The 16638-nt window shown below is 39.6% G+C and overlaps 1 protein-coding gene across 5 annotated transcripts in view; it reads left to right on the top strand.

Moving 5' to 3' along the window:
• The window catches only part of MAP7 (microtubule associated protein 7), a 108371-nt gene that overhangs the window by 87201 nt on the left and 4532 nt on the right, over positions 1-16638 (top strand). For 3 of the 5 annotated variants that reach the window (XM_077175488.1, XM_077175485.1, XM_077175489.1), the window contains 9 exons: positions 1108-1256; positions 3698-3807; positions 4197-4477; positions 8029-8212; positions 9972-10164; positions 11616-11717; positions 11997-12047; positions 12144-12201; positions 14641-14770. In XM_077175488.1, the coding sequence (XP_077031603.1) occupies positions 1108-1256; positions 3698-3807; positions 4197-4477; positions 8029-8212; positions 9972-10164; positions 11616-11717; positions 11997-12047; positions 12144-12201; positions 14641-14770 (1258 nt within the window). The remainder of the gene's footprint in view (positions 1-1107; positions 1257-3697; positions 3808-4196; positions 4478-8028; positions 8213-9971; positions 10165-11615; positions 11718-11996; positions 12048-12143; positions 12202-14640; positions 14771-16638) is intronic. The other 2 variants (XM_077175487.1, XM_077175486.1) reach the window with 2 other exon arrangements.

Raw genomic sequence — 16638 nt, forward strand, 5'->3', positions numbered from 1 at the left:
ATGTAAATTTCTTTGACATGGAGGAAAAAAAAGGAATAGGAAAGATACTATATAGAGCCCCTATTTTATCCTCAAGTGACATGCTGGATAGTAACTGTGCTAAGACTCAATTAAATGACCAGAAGAGACAAACAGGAGCTGAAAAATAAAACTTTGCAGTAATAACGTAGTTTTTCCCAATCTTCTCCTTCAGTTAAATCAAGAGAAAGTCCAAGAACACTTTGCTGCAAGAAGTTTCCCATGATATGTTTTGCAGTTAAAGTTCTCTTTGAAGATTAAATCAGAGCATTGTATATCTGATACCTGCTATTGTCAGGTCTTTTGATAACAGTCTTTTTGCTTGTGCAGACCAACACAAGCTGCCATCCTGGTTAGTCAAAAACTAATTTCCAAGCTGATTTGTTGTTGTCAGCCTGTTTTTTTTAATGCGTAACATAGTTTGCTGTTGAGAATGTATTTGAGTAAGTTGTTATTCTAGAAGTATCAAAAATATAATGGGCTGAAATATTCCTAAAAACAAGAATTAAAAAAAAATCATTTGCTGCAAATTGTAGACAGCAATTTCATTGATTTCCTAGTTGAAACTGGTTTGTATTGTTAATGGGTTTTGATCTTTGTGTGTATGTCTCCTTTAATTTTTCTTCACTTCCAATGTAGTCCGTAGGCATTCTGATTTCATTTGATTGCTTTCTATTCTGAATGTAATTGAAACTCATTTCAATGTGTCTACTAAGCTAATCTGTCAGAGCAGCCATTGTTTCTACTGCTTTTTCAGAACCACCAGTTGTACAAAAACTTAATGGGAAAATACTATCTACTGCCCAGTATCATGGCATATTTCTTAATTTTTTAGAAAGAAATTATTAGTTTACAAATGGAAAAGTGCATGAACACCTATTGAACTTGCATCCTTACTGTATGTGTGGCCAAGCTAACGTGTCAAATGATGGTTCTGATTTGATACTTAGCCATTTCTCTGTGTATTAATACCTTCTTTCTTTTCTGTCTTTCTCGGTCGTTTCTGTTCCTGCTGGCTTTCCTCTGTCAATTCTCCAATGCTACTCTGTAATTAAAACTAATAAATAACGAAACCAACCAACACCGTAGTTATCCCCGTTTGTCCCCGTTCAGCATCTTGCAGCCCCCTCAGCCCTCTGTCCTACAAGGCCCTGAACTGCAGGAATTCAGGAGAAAGAGCAAAACTCTATGCTTCCACCGATGCCGTTGGACGTCGGAGAACAACGCACCTTTCAGGGGTAAGCTTGGCAGCCAATGTGTCCTTGGTGTCCCGTGCCATGACCACCTGACTGCAGTGCTTGTTAGGACTGGAATAGCTGCAGGGATACTTCCTCTCCTCTGCATCATCCCCTCCTCTCCAGTTTGTGTCATACTTGGCTGGATTTTAACTGAAACATGCTATGTTATGTGGTGGCACAACCTGATTATGCACCAAAGAATCCATGTGGAAAAGCACTGATGTTTTCCAAACACTTGTGTTTGCAGAGTAGATGCCTTAGTTTCTCACAAGGCACAGAGGCAGTCACAGTGCCCTGTTCTCAAGTGGATTCTTTGCTGCCTTTTAAGGCCCAAGATGGTGTTGCCATTTTTCCCTCAGTGGGGAACTTGTTTTACCCAGCAGGCTGTTTCCACAAAGGTTCCAGAATTTGGTGTCTTTTGAGACCTCTAGCAAATTCAGCTGAGCCCCTAGAATAGAGGGGGCGGGGAATGCATGCACTCACATGTCTCTGTCCACAAGTGCATAGAGTACTCTCACTTCATCTGTACTTTCTTAGGTACCAGAACCTAAGAAAGGCTAGTAAATGTTTCCTCCCTGGGAAGGAAGAAGTTGGTTTAGGAGCATGGTTTATAAGCAAGGCTTTCCACAGGTCACTGTTCATTCTGAATGATTTAATAGCAGTACTATGGCTGATCTGAGCTTTTAGGAAAATCAAAACAGTAGAACAAACTCGTGTTCACTGTGCTCCAAGCCAATGGGATGCAGTCAGACCCAGTTCAAATTCATTTGCTGAACCTGAGCAGTTATATTTTTCTTGTACTACAACCTGAGTTAGAGTGTGAGAAGAGTTGAAGTAATCTCTGCAAAATATTGTGTAAGAGGTGCTTGCATTTTTGTTTGGCCTGATGGGCAGAAGAGGCAGTGCTGCTATTGCCATCCTTGTTGGAAGCAGTGTTAATCAAAGTGCCACGAGTCATAGCCTCTACTTAATCTTTCAGGCAGAGGGTAGTATACTGAAGTTTAAGCTAAGGCATAGTCTTAGTATGTATCTTTAGAGAAATTTCCTAGCATGTGCATAGAGCACGGCCTGTTGGTGCTTCCTCTTAAGTCTTTCTGATTGCACGAGGTTTGGGGTTTGGCTTTTTTTTTTTCCTAAATTAGAAAGAAGAAAGGTTGTTACTTTTTGGTGGAGGAGGTAATATGAAACTCTTGTTGATATAAAATGAGTTAAGAGCTGTTTCCAGTAGCCTGTATGATGTGGAGAATCTTTTATGCTTCTGCAAACTTCTGTATTCATTCAGCTTTTTACTTTATTGATATGAGGAAAAATTTTCTGATGCTCTGCTTTCAATCCTAATAAAGTAGATCCAATAGAGAGTTACTGTTAGCAAGCCAAAACTCTTGTTCATTGTAGTGCATTTGTTCTGGTTGTATTTAATTTGATAACTCAGTGCATCATGTGCTCATGAAGTTGTTTTCAGTCTGTCTTTTCCAGCTGTTAACCTGGCTTTCAGTTCAGGGGACAAGCATTGCACAGCTTTCAGCTGGTGAGGCTCTCAAGCCTCATGATGCACCTGCTACAGGGGTTGTGTTTCAGCCCCAGCCAAGGTGGTGAGCAGCGGCCTCTTTCTTCATCATGCTGGCTGAGTGGCAGCTCAGTGTATTTTCCAGCATTCCTAGTCTTCAGACTCCTGGGGTCTGAGCTCCTTATTCCAAAACCACGAAGTTTTTCATCTATACTAAAATATGGGGATTATATAGATACTTAAATTCTGATATATTGCCTTAAAGCAGTTGTTCTGTTGTAGCTCTGGTTTGTGTTATTGGAAATGTTTCTCAACTTAGCATTTTATTTTTTAAAAATAAAGAAGGAAAAAGGAAATCACTATCATGTATAAGAACCAATGGCAAAAAGTATGTGCTGTAAAATCATCCAAGGAAAGAAAGACTAGGATAACTGGTGTACCATATTTGGAAGCTTTGAGGACATCTGTGGTGTTCACTTGTAAGCATGAATCCAAAATATTGTGCTATATAGAAAGACTGTGACCAAGTATGAGCCAAGGGGAGGGGGAGTTTGTTTTGTGTTTTCTTCAAAAGAAATTCTGTGTTTATGGGAAGCAGTGGAAGGTACTCTGTGGCAGTCAGCAAAGATCAAACTATAAAAGGTAATTTTTTTGCCTGTGTAAAAATAAGCCTCTGCAAATTAGCCCATTACATCTTAGGACAGGAGAGAATAGTTAGGAAGGATTCTTGTTGTCAAATGCACATCTACTGACAAAGATGGTGTCAGGTTACAGGAGCTATATTAAGGAACTTGTTAAACAAGCTGCAGAAACCACTGACTCAGCACTGCTTTTTCTCAGCCCCCCAACTCCTTGTCCTTAACTAAGCTTGCTTTGCTTTCTTTAGCTGTGTGAACTCTGGCTTGACTTTGTCTTTTTGTTTGCTGAGCTATAGACTGACAAAAGAGAAAAGGACCATTTGTCATCCAGCTTCTCAGCCAACTTTAAAGGAGGTCATTTTACTTCCAGCCTCAAAGCTAGATCATCAGCTCCCTCTCCAGTTTGGTAAGTCAAGTACATCCTTAGCTGGACATGAGCTATAGGCAGCTCTGATTGTTCTATTAATCAAATGTGAAGCAGGGCAAATGTATTTGATGATGTAGATGTTTTCTCTCTGTGAAGAAAGGGAAAGACAGTTCTGCTTTTAAAAAAAATCTTGCTACTGTTCTGGAGAAGGGGAAGGGGCAGGAAAATACTTGGTTTCTTCCTTCCTGGTTGGGCTCAGTGCTCACACATCTGGAGAGTTGGAGAGAGGCATTTTGCATGAAACCCAATCAGTTGTGCCAGCAGTCCTGCTTGATAGAGAAACAGAGAAGTGGCTTTATTTTTAGCTGCTCTGGTTGTAGAAGTGATATATAAGTGGAAACCAGCATTGTCACTCTTTGATTACACAGGCATGCGTCAAAGTCTTTGCCTTTTTTGCCTGGCACACCCAAGCAGATAACTTCCCCACCTGGTTCCTCCAAAGTTTCCTCTGCTCAGACACGTCCTCCCTCTCCTGGCAACATCCGGCCAGTCAAAAAAGAGATCAAACCAGAGGGTGAGAAGAAAAGACCAGAAAAGGAGGCTGAAAAGGCCAATGAGGTGAGGACAGAAGAGAGTAAAGGAACTTCAGCAGGTGCTGGAGAACCCACAAGTCAGGAGCAGCTCACTGTCCAAGCACAGCTAACTCAAGGTAAGGAGACATCCTACTTTAGGATAAGGAATGTTTTATATTTTTCCTTCCCATTCTCTGAAATTATGTAGCTTTCAGTATTTTTCTGTCAAAGGTTAGTCTGAATTCTTCACAACATTCCTATTGATGTATGTTCATGATGAGAATATTGTAGGCAGGTCGAAGCCCTCATTCTTCTAAGTCAAAACAACATGCCAAGTTGCCTCACACAGCATAGCTTCACAAGCTTTTTCTCTGCCCTTTTGGACAGGAATTTTGTCCTCCATATCATAACATAGCTTATTTACAAGCTGTTGAAGTAGAATAATAATGGTCTGAAGATGGTACAGGAAGCCACCACATAAGGTGTGTGAGCAGTGAGAATGTCCTGCTCTGCTAGACACAGTACACTTGTGCTGGTAACACTGCTAGCTTGTGTATAATATTGAAAAAGAACCATATCACAGGAGAGATTAGCAGAATATAGTGGAATGCAAAGAAGAGTAAGGAGAAGAGTAAAAAGGAATAGGGAGAATTTTTAAGGGAAAATGAGTTAAAATATTAAAAAATAGTTAACCAGTGAACAAGAAACCCACACCAAACCCTACCAGCCTTGAAAAGTAGCAATGCAGAAAAGGATGTACACAAAAAAAAAAAGACTGTAAAGTGTAGAAAGGGCAAAAGGTATATCTGAAAATTAAAAAATATAGGTTTCTTCTAGCAGACAATTTAGTTCATTCTAAATATGGCATAAACAGTCTCTTGCAGATGAGATAGAAAGTCCAGTGTGGCCACTGGGATACACAAGTTGGGTTAGTTATGATTCTGAACTTTAAATTCGTAGACTTCCCTGTAGTTATCTTTCAGATAACAGTTTTAAGTATTAGTAAGCTTGCATTCAACTGCAGCAGGTATAGTTTGGGGTTGTTCTGTGAAGAAAACCTCACGTGAATTGATTTCTTGTGTTTTATTAAGTCCCGTTACAGTAGTTCCTGTCTGATACCCAGGTCCTACTACAGAAGGTGCAACCCCACAAAAAGGGTGAATGGGTGTATCTGTTTGCCATGGGCACGCAAAGGAGATTTAATCTCTATCTTTTGCCTGCTTCCTTTTGAGGAGAAAACTTCCTTTTAAGACCATTTCAGAGATAGCACTGAGATAACTTTGCAAGTGTTTACAAGTTGTAGCTCTCCAGTACAAGGTGCCGACCAGAAAAACCATCATGCTTGTTTGACTGTTTAGTTCAGGAGAAAGAGAGGCTCCACTTTTCAGCATCTGTCAACATTTGAGTTTGTGACAAGATCTCTTAGTATTGAAACACGTGTGTTTCAAGATGTGTTTATGTGTGATAAAGGTATTCAAAACTCAAGCAGTTTGTATTCACATCAAAGAATACAAACAAAGATATAAAGTGGAGACAAATGAAAGAGAAGGGTACTATAGTCAAAGCAGAGAGCAGCCCTTCAAATTGAATGTTTTCCCAAAGCCAGAGGAGGTGGTGGTTGGGACCAGAGATGAAGACCTCAAGCAAAACATTTGACATGTGAGGTTATAGGATGGCTTTGTACTGCCAATGGAGGCCCCAGCTACCAAAACTGAGTCACTGGTTGAATTCAAGAATCTAGAGAGGTGCAAGTACAGCATTTGGGGCTAGAGGAATGTTGCTGACTCTCCTGGAACTGTGTTGCAGGTGAGTGCAGCTCATTCCCTACAGGTAACACACTTGCCTTTCTCTGGTCTGGCTCAGCTGCCTGCTGGCTCTGTGTTCACAGGAGCCAGGAGGTCAGCAGGTAGCAATTGCTGATGAAGCTGTTCAAGCTTTTGCAGGCAAATCTCATACACAACTTTACTAATGCCACTGAAGCTTTAAAGGTCTTTTGGGTGTTATCTGTTCTGACAGCAGGGCAGGTGTGCATTAAGCTGCTTGTTATGCTGCCAACTTCAGTGCCTGGGGCAAGAAGCGAGCTCCAAGCAGCACAAAGCTGTGCTCCCTTCAAAGCAACAGCCCTGCCTTGGCCCATGTTAGTAAATTAGAAAGGGCTGAGGTACAGGAACTCTGTCATTTATACTGTTTACAATTACAGAGGCTCTCTGGTATGTTTCTGATCCAGGCTGTAATTGCAGCCTCTCATTTTCTTACCTTCTGTCCCCAAGGCTACTAAGAGCATGGCTCTAAATGGCTCCCAAGATTCAGAGTGATCAAATTGCTTACCTTTTTATATTTCAACATCCCAGAATTTTCTAAGTTCCCAGCTACATCTTGGAGGTTAGCCCAGCTCGGGACTGTTCCCTGGGGTTGGGCTGAATACCTGTTTTGTTAATGTGAGAGAATAGTGCTCCATTGCACTAGGGCTAAACTGTGCCAGCTCACCTCAAGGCTAGAGAACAGGCACTGGCACTCTTTGAATTACTGGTGTAGAAGTATCATTTAAATTCATGGTCAAAGCTCTGAAGCAGTTATAGAAAGACCTCTGTAGTTTTTAGCTGATAGAAGAGGAGAGGAGAGGTCAACAGATGGGAATTCAGCACAGAAAACAAATATATTTGTTTGTTTACATGATGAGGTAAAGGAAGGGGGGAATCGGGGAGGAGACCCCCCTTTAGAAGTTGTTAGTGAGGTTAGGAAAATTGCCACATCTTAGTGTATGGTTAGAAATGCACATTTATAATCATCTGCTTGCTGCTCTTTATGACTTATTTTACATATATATTACTGGGTCAGAATCTAATTTCATTGACAGTTCAAAGTCTTCCCTCTCCATGTTTGCCTGCGTTACCAGATGGAATTACTCTGGGAATGCTTCCTAACATTAGCTTGTGTGTTGGTAATGGTCCCTGGTGTCTAGAGAAAAGGTGATAAGTCACTCTGTACTAGATAATGCCAGGCAAAGTTACAGAAATATGAAAAAAAACTATGAAAACTATATGAAAAAGTAACATCTTCTCTGCCACATGGACAAAGCTGGCCCTGAATAAAGAGTTGATATGAAGGCATTACTGAAATTTGAACACTAGCCACAGTTCACCAATAGTGGCAACATTTAAAAAGCTGTGTCCCATGAGTTGCCTCAGATTGGAGCAGCTGCAAAACTGATGATAGCTGGTGTCCTACCATTGGTGCAGATCACATCAGGCAGTTGATGTTTGAGATCACCAAGTCACCAAAAATTCTGGATCTGATCTTCAGAAGTGGATGATCATACAGAAGAAAATATAATTTCACAATGTTTTATTTCTGCTCTTCAAACAGAATTGGGCAAACTTAAGTAATGCGATGGTAGGGACTTTCTAAGTCAGCATAACTCCTGTTCAGCACCTGTCAGCATTTGTTCTGACGGAAAATTTGACTTACATTTTCAGCTGCAATGCTTTCACATACCCTGCAAAACCAAACTTCCCTGAAGGTATGTGAACCTCTGGCATCTAGAAACATCTTCCTCCTCTGAATCATTTAAAAAAACACATAATCTTGAAAACACTTTGCAGTGCATTTACAAGTATTTTTTGTTCAAGGGAGTGACATCTTGGCTACTGTGTCTGTACAAACTCATTTTCTTTCCCATTTGTTTCAGCAGCCAGCCCATCCCTACCTCCTGCCCCGCCAACTCCTTCTCCAGCCCCAGCACTGCCCAAGCCCTCTGCAGGTACAACTGACCCTGAAGAAGCAACAAGGCTGCTGACTGAAAAGAGGCGCCTTGCCCGTGAGCAGCGGGAACGGGAGGAGCAGGAAAGGAGGGAGAGAGAAGAGCTTGAAAGGTAATTCTAGGCCTCTGCAGCAGAGAAGCATGTAGATGTTTGTAGCAGCTTGTTGTGTGTATTCTGCAGTCACATTGTTACATGTGAAGCACAGCACTGAAGTACAGAAGGCACAAGTTCCTCCCCAAAACCATATTTTGCTGTTGGGTTTTTCAGTTGGTGGTGGTACCTAAGCAGATGTGTAAGGTTAAAGCTTTTTCTAAGTAGAGCTTTAAAATAAGTCAGGAGGAGAGAGTAGATCCTTGCAGTTGTGATTTGTTTTTTTTCCTCAGAGATTAACTAAGCTGTACTTTTTTATTCTGGCTAGAGAACTCTGCACGGCTGTTTTCAACTTTGTGATCAGTCTTTTACTTTGAGTTGTAAGATCTCTGTTGTGGGTGGTGCTTTAGGTGTGACTTAGACCTTTTTGTTTTCTTGTTTAAAATAAAGCCACCCCCAACACCCTCCCAGAAGTTTTGGAGGGTAATTAATGTTACATCTCACTTTCTAATAGCAAATGAGTAGCCCATCAGAATACTCATGACTCTGGCTACAAGTCTACAAGTTGTGTTTTTTTGGAGGGCTGCCATGCCTCTGGAATTTGTTGGATTTCTTAAACCACTTTGCTAATAGGAACAAGGCAGAACTAGTTAAAATAGCCTGGCTTTCCAAAAGGCTCACGACACTGACTTTCTCAAAAAGAGTTTTAAAGAAAAAAAGCTGCTGTGGCGTAAGAGTAATACAGTGAATAAATACTAAGTCAGAAAGATCAAAAATAAAAAGTAAAGATAATCAGCCTTCACAGTGAAAGGAGTTTTCAGTGTCTGTGCAGTGCCTTCATAAAAGAACTTGAAAGGAGTTGAGGCCAGTGAGATGATGTTGGTCTCCAGTGAGATAAGTCAGTTGTGAACAGGTTGAGACATATCTTACAAAATGGAAGCTGAATTGCTGTACTAATAAGCATAAAGGAATGTAGGGATAGGAAATAATCCTAACTTAACTACTGGTGTTGGTCTCTGGGTGAATTATTTCTGAGGGAAGAGATCTTGTTTGGAGTTGAATATGTGAAACATATTCAGGAACAAATGAAAATGTCATTCTGAATGACCCCAAGATAATTCTACGTTTTGAATGTTGAGTTTTATTTTTTTCTTTACAATTGTAAAATTAGTAAAACTAGAAAAATAACTGCAGACAGACATCAAGGAAGATCACAAGCACAAAGTAGTTCCCATATAAAAATCTACTAAGCAGGTGAGGATTCTTCAGCTGGGAAGGTACGCTAAAAAGTCCTAAATAATTTGGGAAATGTCAAAGGTGAAGGGAAAAGTCACTCGCTTCATAGCACAAGGATATGAGGAGCCATTCGTAAGGTTGGGAGGAAACCTTCAAAAACTGGCAGAATTAGATACTTTTTTAAATCAAGGAATCATTGCCATGAAGTGAGATGGGTGACAAAAATGCATACTTTTTAAAATATGATTATAGCAGAAAGGAGTGTTTTGCAGAATGTATTAATCAAAGATACTATTTCTGACTCAAAAAGTATGCAAGTCATCAATTAGGCAGAGATATGCAGGAAAAGTATTGGTGTTGAATTGCAAAGTTTTTTATATTCCATAGGGCTTCATGTTTGGCCCCTATGGGAAGCAGAACAGAATAGGACAGCAGTGCACCCTTTATCAAGGTGGGACAGCAGTGCTGGATCAGAAACCTGGTCGTTTGGCTTTTCTCCCTACTTTTATTACCTGTTTTTCTTATGCTTATTTAATGATTGCAGACAAAAGAAAGAGGAGTTGTCACAGAGGATAGCTGAAGAAAGAGCTCGCCGAGAGGAGGAGGAAGCTCGCAGACAAGAAGCAGAAAAACAAAGGAAGGATGCAGAGGAGCGGGAAAAGGAGGAACGGCTGCGCCGCCAGGCAGAAGAGAGAGAGCAGAAGGAGAAAGAAGAGATGGAGCGTGTTCAGAGACAAGTATGCTTCCCTCTTGGAATTTCTGGGCCAGTCTAGCTGGCAGCAAAGTGGATGTAGCAGCACTTCCCTTCCTAAATTAGAGCATTATCTACAATTTAAATGCTATCTGAAAAGTGTTGGGACAGAGTTCATTCCATAGAGTAGTTCAAAGAGTAGTGATCTTTCTACTTGACAGAAACATGTGGCAGGGAGTTGAGTTTTGGGGGTTTTTTCCCCTCTCTTCCTTTTCAATGTATTTTGAACAAATCCTTTCTTATTCCTCATAAATTAGGATGAAAAGGTCAATATAGTTGTGTTGGGGAATTTTGACAAATGCTGTTATACCAGAGAATTCTTTGTCCCGAGTTATAGCAAGTCCAGTTCTAAAGATAACTACTCACTGTGTTGAATTCTAATCCTATGTCAAATACTGCTTTTGTGTGGGGCTGGTGGGAAGGGGTAGATTTAATCAAACCAAGGAGAACCTTTATCTGACCCAGTACTCCAGAAACCAGTCAAAAGACATAATAAATGAAAATTAAGTTTTTCAAGTGCTTTCATTTTTGATGGGCATAATGTTGGTTTACTGACTTCAGGAGAGGCTGTGGTAAGCATTCTGGATAGGATTCTTCTCTTCTCACATGTCCTCTTACTTCTTGCATACGCTTTATTCTTCCACAATCCAACACTTCAATTTGCCTTGTAGACACGAGATTTTTCTTCTGATGTATAAATGTATGCTTCTGATAATAAATGTTTAAAGGACTGTGTTAGTGGATATGGCTGAGAAATTCCATTCTTCTTTTCCAGAAGATTTGCGCTACTTTCTTTGAAATGTTAAACTGAGGTTTAACTCAATTTAGCCCTCAAAGATAGAACATGGCCAAGGCTTTTTTGGATGTTAGAGATGCAAAAAATTATCTATTGTAGTAGTTCCATCATATAATAGTGTCCCAGTCAAGGAGCAAGGCCCGTCTATAGTATATTCCAGGAAAATTTTGCATTTCATTAAAAAAGCAGAAATGGAAAGTTTGTGCAAATGGGCCTGTGGCTGTTTGCCCTTGATCCTGTTAAACAGTTACTCTGTTGGCCAAACAAAACATTCTGCTGCACTTGTTTTACTCTCAGAAATATCCACCACACAAAATATGGATCTCTCTAATACTCTCCTGGCTGCTATTTTAAGGCTGAAGGCTAGAAAATTTATTCCTTTTTTGTCATCTGCTGTGTTCTTGAACAGGCACAGAACCAAACATAATGTCCATTGTTTAGTTATTCTCTCTTAATACTACGCAAAACATGGAAATTAATCAAGAAATGCTCAATTCCATCTGAAAAGATTTTTGGTGACTTGTAAACCCCAAAAGTGTGTTTTCAGGGTGTTGTAGACAGACATAATTAGATATAGAGTATAAAACTTGTCATTCCTCACCTATTTTTCCTCGCTTCTTTTTCTTTTACCGCCAACACAGAAAGAAGAGGAAGCTCGCCTGCGGGAAGAGGCTGAGAGGATTCGATTAGAACGTGAAAAGCATTTCCAAAGAGAAGAGCAAGAGCGCTTGGAAAGGAAGAAGGTAACTCAGTCCATGCAGAGAAACTGTGATTAGTTGTGCCTTAGCAGTCTGTTTCCACCTGAGCAGTAGGAAGTAAATGATGTAAATGTGCTCTCAGAAAGGCTGCAGTCCTCATTGGCCTCATGTGACAATGAAGGGAATATTGCCAACAGTAATAAATAATTCATTTTTTGCAATAAACAGATACAGCTGATAAATGACAAGCAGTTGTGGTTTGGGAGAAAGATATTCAAATTAATGCCACCAAACATTATTTTTCTCCTTTACATTTCATTGTAGAGGCTTGAGGAGATCATGAAGAGAACTAGGCGTGTAGAAGCTGTAGATAAGGTCAGTGCTGCTACTTAACATGTGTAAATGTTGAACACGTTTCTGTTTTTTTCCCTAGTGCCATTCTTAATTTACAAAACTGTGCTTCCTTTGTAGAAATCCAATGACCAGCAAAATGGACATATATCAAAGGCAAATATTACTGGAGAAGCAGGTATTGTGTTTAACTGTGCCCTGAGCACGACAGGTGAATAAATGCCTACTGAGCACAATGATTTGAGAAACAGTTCTGAAACTTGGCACACTAACTGCAGTAATAAAAACTATGAGAGGAATATAGATGAAATCTTAGCAGACATTAATTATTTAGGCTTTCTGTGTAGGTAGTTAGCCATTACTAAATGAGTTCAATGTTTTAGCAACTTTGTCACATTGGTGTTTAGCAAAAGGAATTTTCTTAATAAGTTTAATTACTTATATAGTGAAAAGAAATTATTTCGTGGTTTGAATCACAAAATAAACTGATTCTACATTTTGTTTTTTATATTATTTCAGATGTGATTGTTGCAGATTTACTCCACTTTCTTAAAAGATTATTTCTTGTTAGTCATTAAAACAAAACATTTATTGTTCTAAATATCTCCCTGTGACTTCTTTCTTCCACACCTGCTGCCTTATTCATTTGGTCTTTATTTCTTTTTTTGACAAAATTGAGCTGATATAAAAGCTTAGTCTTGTCACACCCACACTCTTATGCTTTCCTTCTACTCCATTCCCTCTGTTTCTTTTTAGGTAATCTTATATAGAATATATATTTTTTTCCTTTATTATATACTTATAATAAAGGAAGAAAAATAAAATGTAGCTTATATTCAACAATCACCAGGTGTGAATTAGCAGTGTTTAAAGATACTGAAGTCAAGCTATCAAATGGCTTGTCCTATTGTAGCATAACATATTAAATGACATTAATCTTTTTCTCCTTTGTATATGGGTTGAGTAACAGGGAAGACAGCAGCACTGACTGATGGATGACTTTTTTTCTTGATTTTTAAAGTGAACACTCTAATTAGTACTGTCAGGAAGCCTTTTTTACATAGATTTCATTACCTGTGTTTCTTTGTTTACATATTATCTCAGGGGAAAAAGGTTTGTGAGCTACTGATACAGGACTCATCTGGGATGCCATCTTTGTCTTTGGGCACTGTTGAAGGTGTTATAAACCATTTAAAGAATTCCTGAAACTATAAAGGCTTCCACAACCGTTGGCTAGTGCTTTCCCTCTAGAGACAGACAAAAAGTAGTCTTCTATCAGTTTCCTAAGGCAGAGGAAACTTCGGATCTCCATTTCCCCAGGCCCAAGGGAAGGCCAGAGTCCTTGAATGACTGAATAAAAGAAAACTGCTCTCAGCCTCAGGGCTGCTCTACTGTTTGACTTTGCATTTTCTATATGTGCCATTGAGTTAAAGGTATATGCCAGACACATGAATTTGCCTGACTCTCCACAAACAATTTGTTTTTAAAATTTTTTTCTTAAGTCTTACTGTTTGCCAAAACCTGAGGAGACATACATGGGAATGGGCAAATCACACAATGAAAAAAAATCCATCAGCTTTTTGTCATTTGTTTGGCCTCTGCTTCAAAAATATGAGATTGTTCCACATTTCTGTTTTTTCTGCTTTTTCCTTCTAAATGTTAAAGCAAAAGTATTTTCCTGTTATTCAATTTGTAGAAGCACAGAAACATCTATTTCTAGTATCTTCCATATAAAAACTGGCCAAAGGTCACACTAAGACATTCAGTATAAAAGTCTTTACCCAGACATTTGGAGTACAGTGAAATTGAGCAGCTGAAGGAGGGGCTTACCAGACGAGGTTTTGGGTAATGTAGATAAATGTGTCCAAGCCTATGAATACTGAATTGTCCTTGCAATTACTGTGGCAGATGTTAGCAGGGTGGGGTGCAGTTGCTTCCTCTTACTGACCTGAATATGAATAGAGGGACTCTAAATACAATGCAGAAGGCTGTAGTTGTACTTAAAAAGAAAGCCACAAGGCAGGCCAGAAACATGTATTACGTGGTCTTGGCATGAGGGACAGGGATAATCTCATTTTATGTTGCTCTCCACAATGTTTGTAGTAATCATTTGGTACTTATTGAAAGAAGTGTCCTTCCCAATGGAGATTTTTTTTTCTTCATTTCCTTTTCCTTTTCAGTTCCATCCAGTCACTGGAATCAAGAAATAACAGTGTATGGAATTAGTAATATCCAAGTTTTGCTCTATTCCATTCTCTATTGCTACTTGAAAAGTGCCAGCATAGCATTCTATCAGATATCAGCCTCTTTTGCCCACTGGCTTATATGTTGGAATTGTGCATATGATTGTAAAATGTTTATTCTTGTTCACAATGCTATGGCTTTGAAATCTGGCTTTCTGACATTTACTTTGGACCTGAAACAGGGTTTGTATGCCCAAAAAGCTGACAAAGGAGATGGAATTGGGTAGAGGGGTGGGGAGGGGTGTGCGAACCCTCTGTTTTTTTAAAACTGTAACTCGCCTTGGCTGTGCTGGCTTTTGTAGAAAATATTTTCCCCCAGTCTACAGGGTAGATGCTGCTGCTTGGTTTAATGCAACCCTGTTTTCTGTGCCCAGTCGCAGGCAGCCCTGCATGTCCCCCGGAGCTGGCAGCAGGGCCCCAGCTGCAGCACGCAGAGGTGCCAGCCCCGCACAACGGGACCGCGGCCGCCAGCCCTCCGCATCAGCCCCCCGGGAGCATGGACAGGTAAAACACTGCCCGCTGTCACCGGGGAGCCCTGGCTAGGGGAGAGGGCTGCTAGAATAATAAATCATAGTCAGATCCGTGAGTTTGTTAATTAGAAAAAGTTATTTCATTACAGTGGTTTATGTTGACAGCACTTTCCTTATGGTACTTACTCTGTAATTCCTCTTTTCTGTGCTGTTTTCTACAAACACTTGCAATGCAGTGCTAACACCTCAGTGAGTGCAGTTCACCTCACGTGTCTCCATGCTGGGTGCATGGAGCTGGGTCTGGGCAGGTTAGATAACCAGTTTTTAGAAATATACAGTTGGTCTGTGTGATTGCCTTCATATCTTGTCCTGGAAAAGAAAGCTCCTCATTACTGGCTGGTTTCAGTGCTGTTGTCTCAGTGGATTAAAAATAAGCACCATTTATTTAAATAATCCAGAAGTCTGGAATACATTTTGCTTTGAATGTCTATCTATGTCTCCTCTACAAAAATCCTCTCAATAAATGGGGTGACTGACATTTTCCTTTTATATCAGAAGTAACAGCTGTGAAAATAGTGTTTTTCAAAGGCCTGCAAATCTGTATTTTTTTTTTTCCTATTCAGTGTTGATTTCTGATGAATGATCGGAAGCAGATATACTGAATTCTGGCTTTCTATATTTTTTAGTCTCTTCAAATTCTAATTTCAGGCTGTGTCTACATAGAGTTTTGGCTAAAATTATCTACAACAGATATAATTTTCAGTAATTTTAAATTTTTGTTTAAAGTTTCAGTTCCAGTTTCTTTAATTAAACTGGCTCCTCTTTTCCCAACATCCTCCAGTCTGTCTTGTTAATAATGATGTGTCCAGGTCAAGATGTGAAGCTGCAGAGATACTTTTCAGCTGCCATGGAGATGTCCTTCAGATGCTTGCAAGACTGTTATGTTTGGAAATGCATTCTCAACAACTTAGGCAACTTTTTTTTCCTCTATTACATAAGTGTCTTGCTACACGCACACTTATGGAATATGTTAGAATGCCAAAATTATCCAGTTCTTTCTGCAACATTGTATGCCTGAAAAGGATATCTCTGGTGTTGCATTAGACACTTAGACAACATTAAGAATGTAACATAAAACAGTAAGAACAGCTGTAGCAGGTCAAAAACCTTTTCTGTTTTTTTGTGTTCTTTGTTTTAATGGCCTGTAGCACAATGTAGAGGGGGGGAAAAAAGGTAATTACCAGGAGATCCTCTGGCCAATGAAGGGTTGCTAAGCATTGTGGTCCAAATGCAACCGTAGGCTCAAGTACTCCCTAAGCTGCTAATTACCAGAAGCTGAAGGGCATACCAATCTCCTAGGAATTCATCTAATCTCCTTTTGAGCTTGTGGCCTCTAAGATGTCCACTGGAAATTAATTCCACTCTTCTATTTCCCTTGTTTAGTCTAAATTTGCTCCTCCAGTCCTTAGGTGGATCAAGCAGCATAGATTCTAGAAGATTTTATACCACAAAATTTAGAATCTTTATAGTTCTGATTTCCTTTTTTGTACCCCCTTTGTGATTGTAGACTCCTCTGTCTCAAAAGACATCATTCAAGTCTGAACGAATTATGCTCTAACTCCATGTGTAATACTGGCAGTGCCATGGCACATAAATATAAACTATGAAGAAATATAAACTTATTTATTCACTAAGTCAGCTGATAAATTGGGTAGAAAAATTCTGTTTGCAGAAGCAAAAGGGTTCTTCATTGCTCTAATACTTGTTGAACTACTGTGCTGTTTAATTTGTATGAATGAGCAGTTGCTCTCTTTCCACCTCTTTCTAACCCATTCATCAAACTTGGCTTGTTATCCTAGTTCTGATATGGCTATTGGCAGTATATGGAGATATAGTAAATAA

Source organism: Agelaius phoeniceus, chromosome 3 (assembly GCF_051311805.1).
Source record: "Agelaius phoeniceus isolate bAgePho1 chromosome 3, bAgePho1.hap1, whole genome shotgun sequence".
NCBI lineage: Eukaryota > Metazoa > Chordata > Aves > Passeriformes > Icteridae > Agelaius > Agelaius phoeniceus.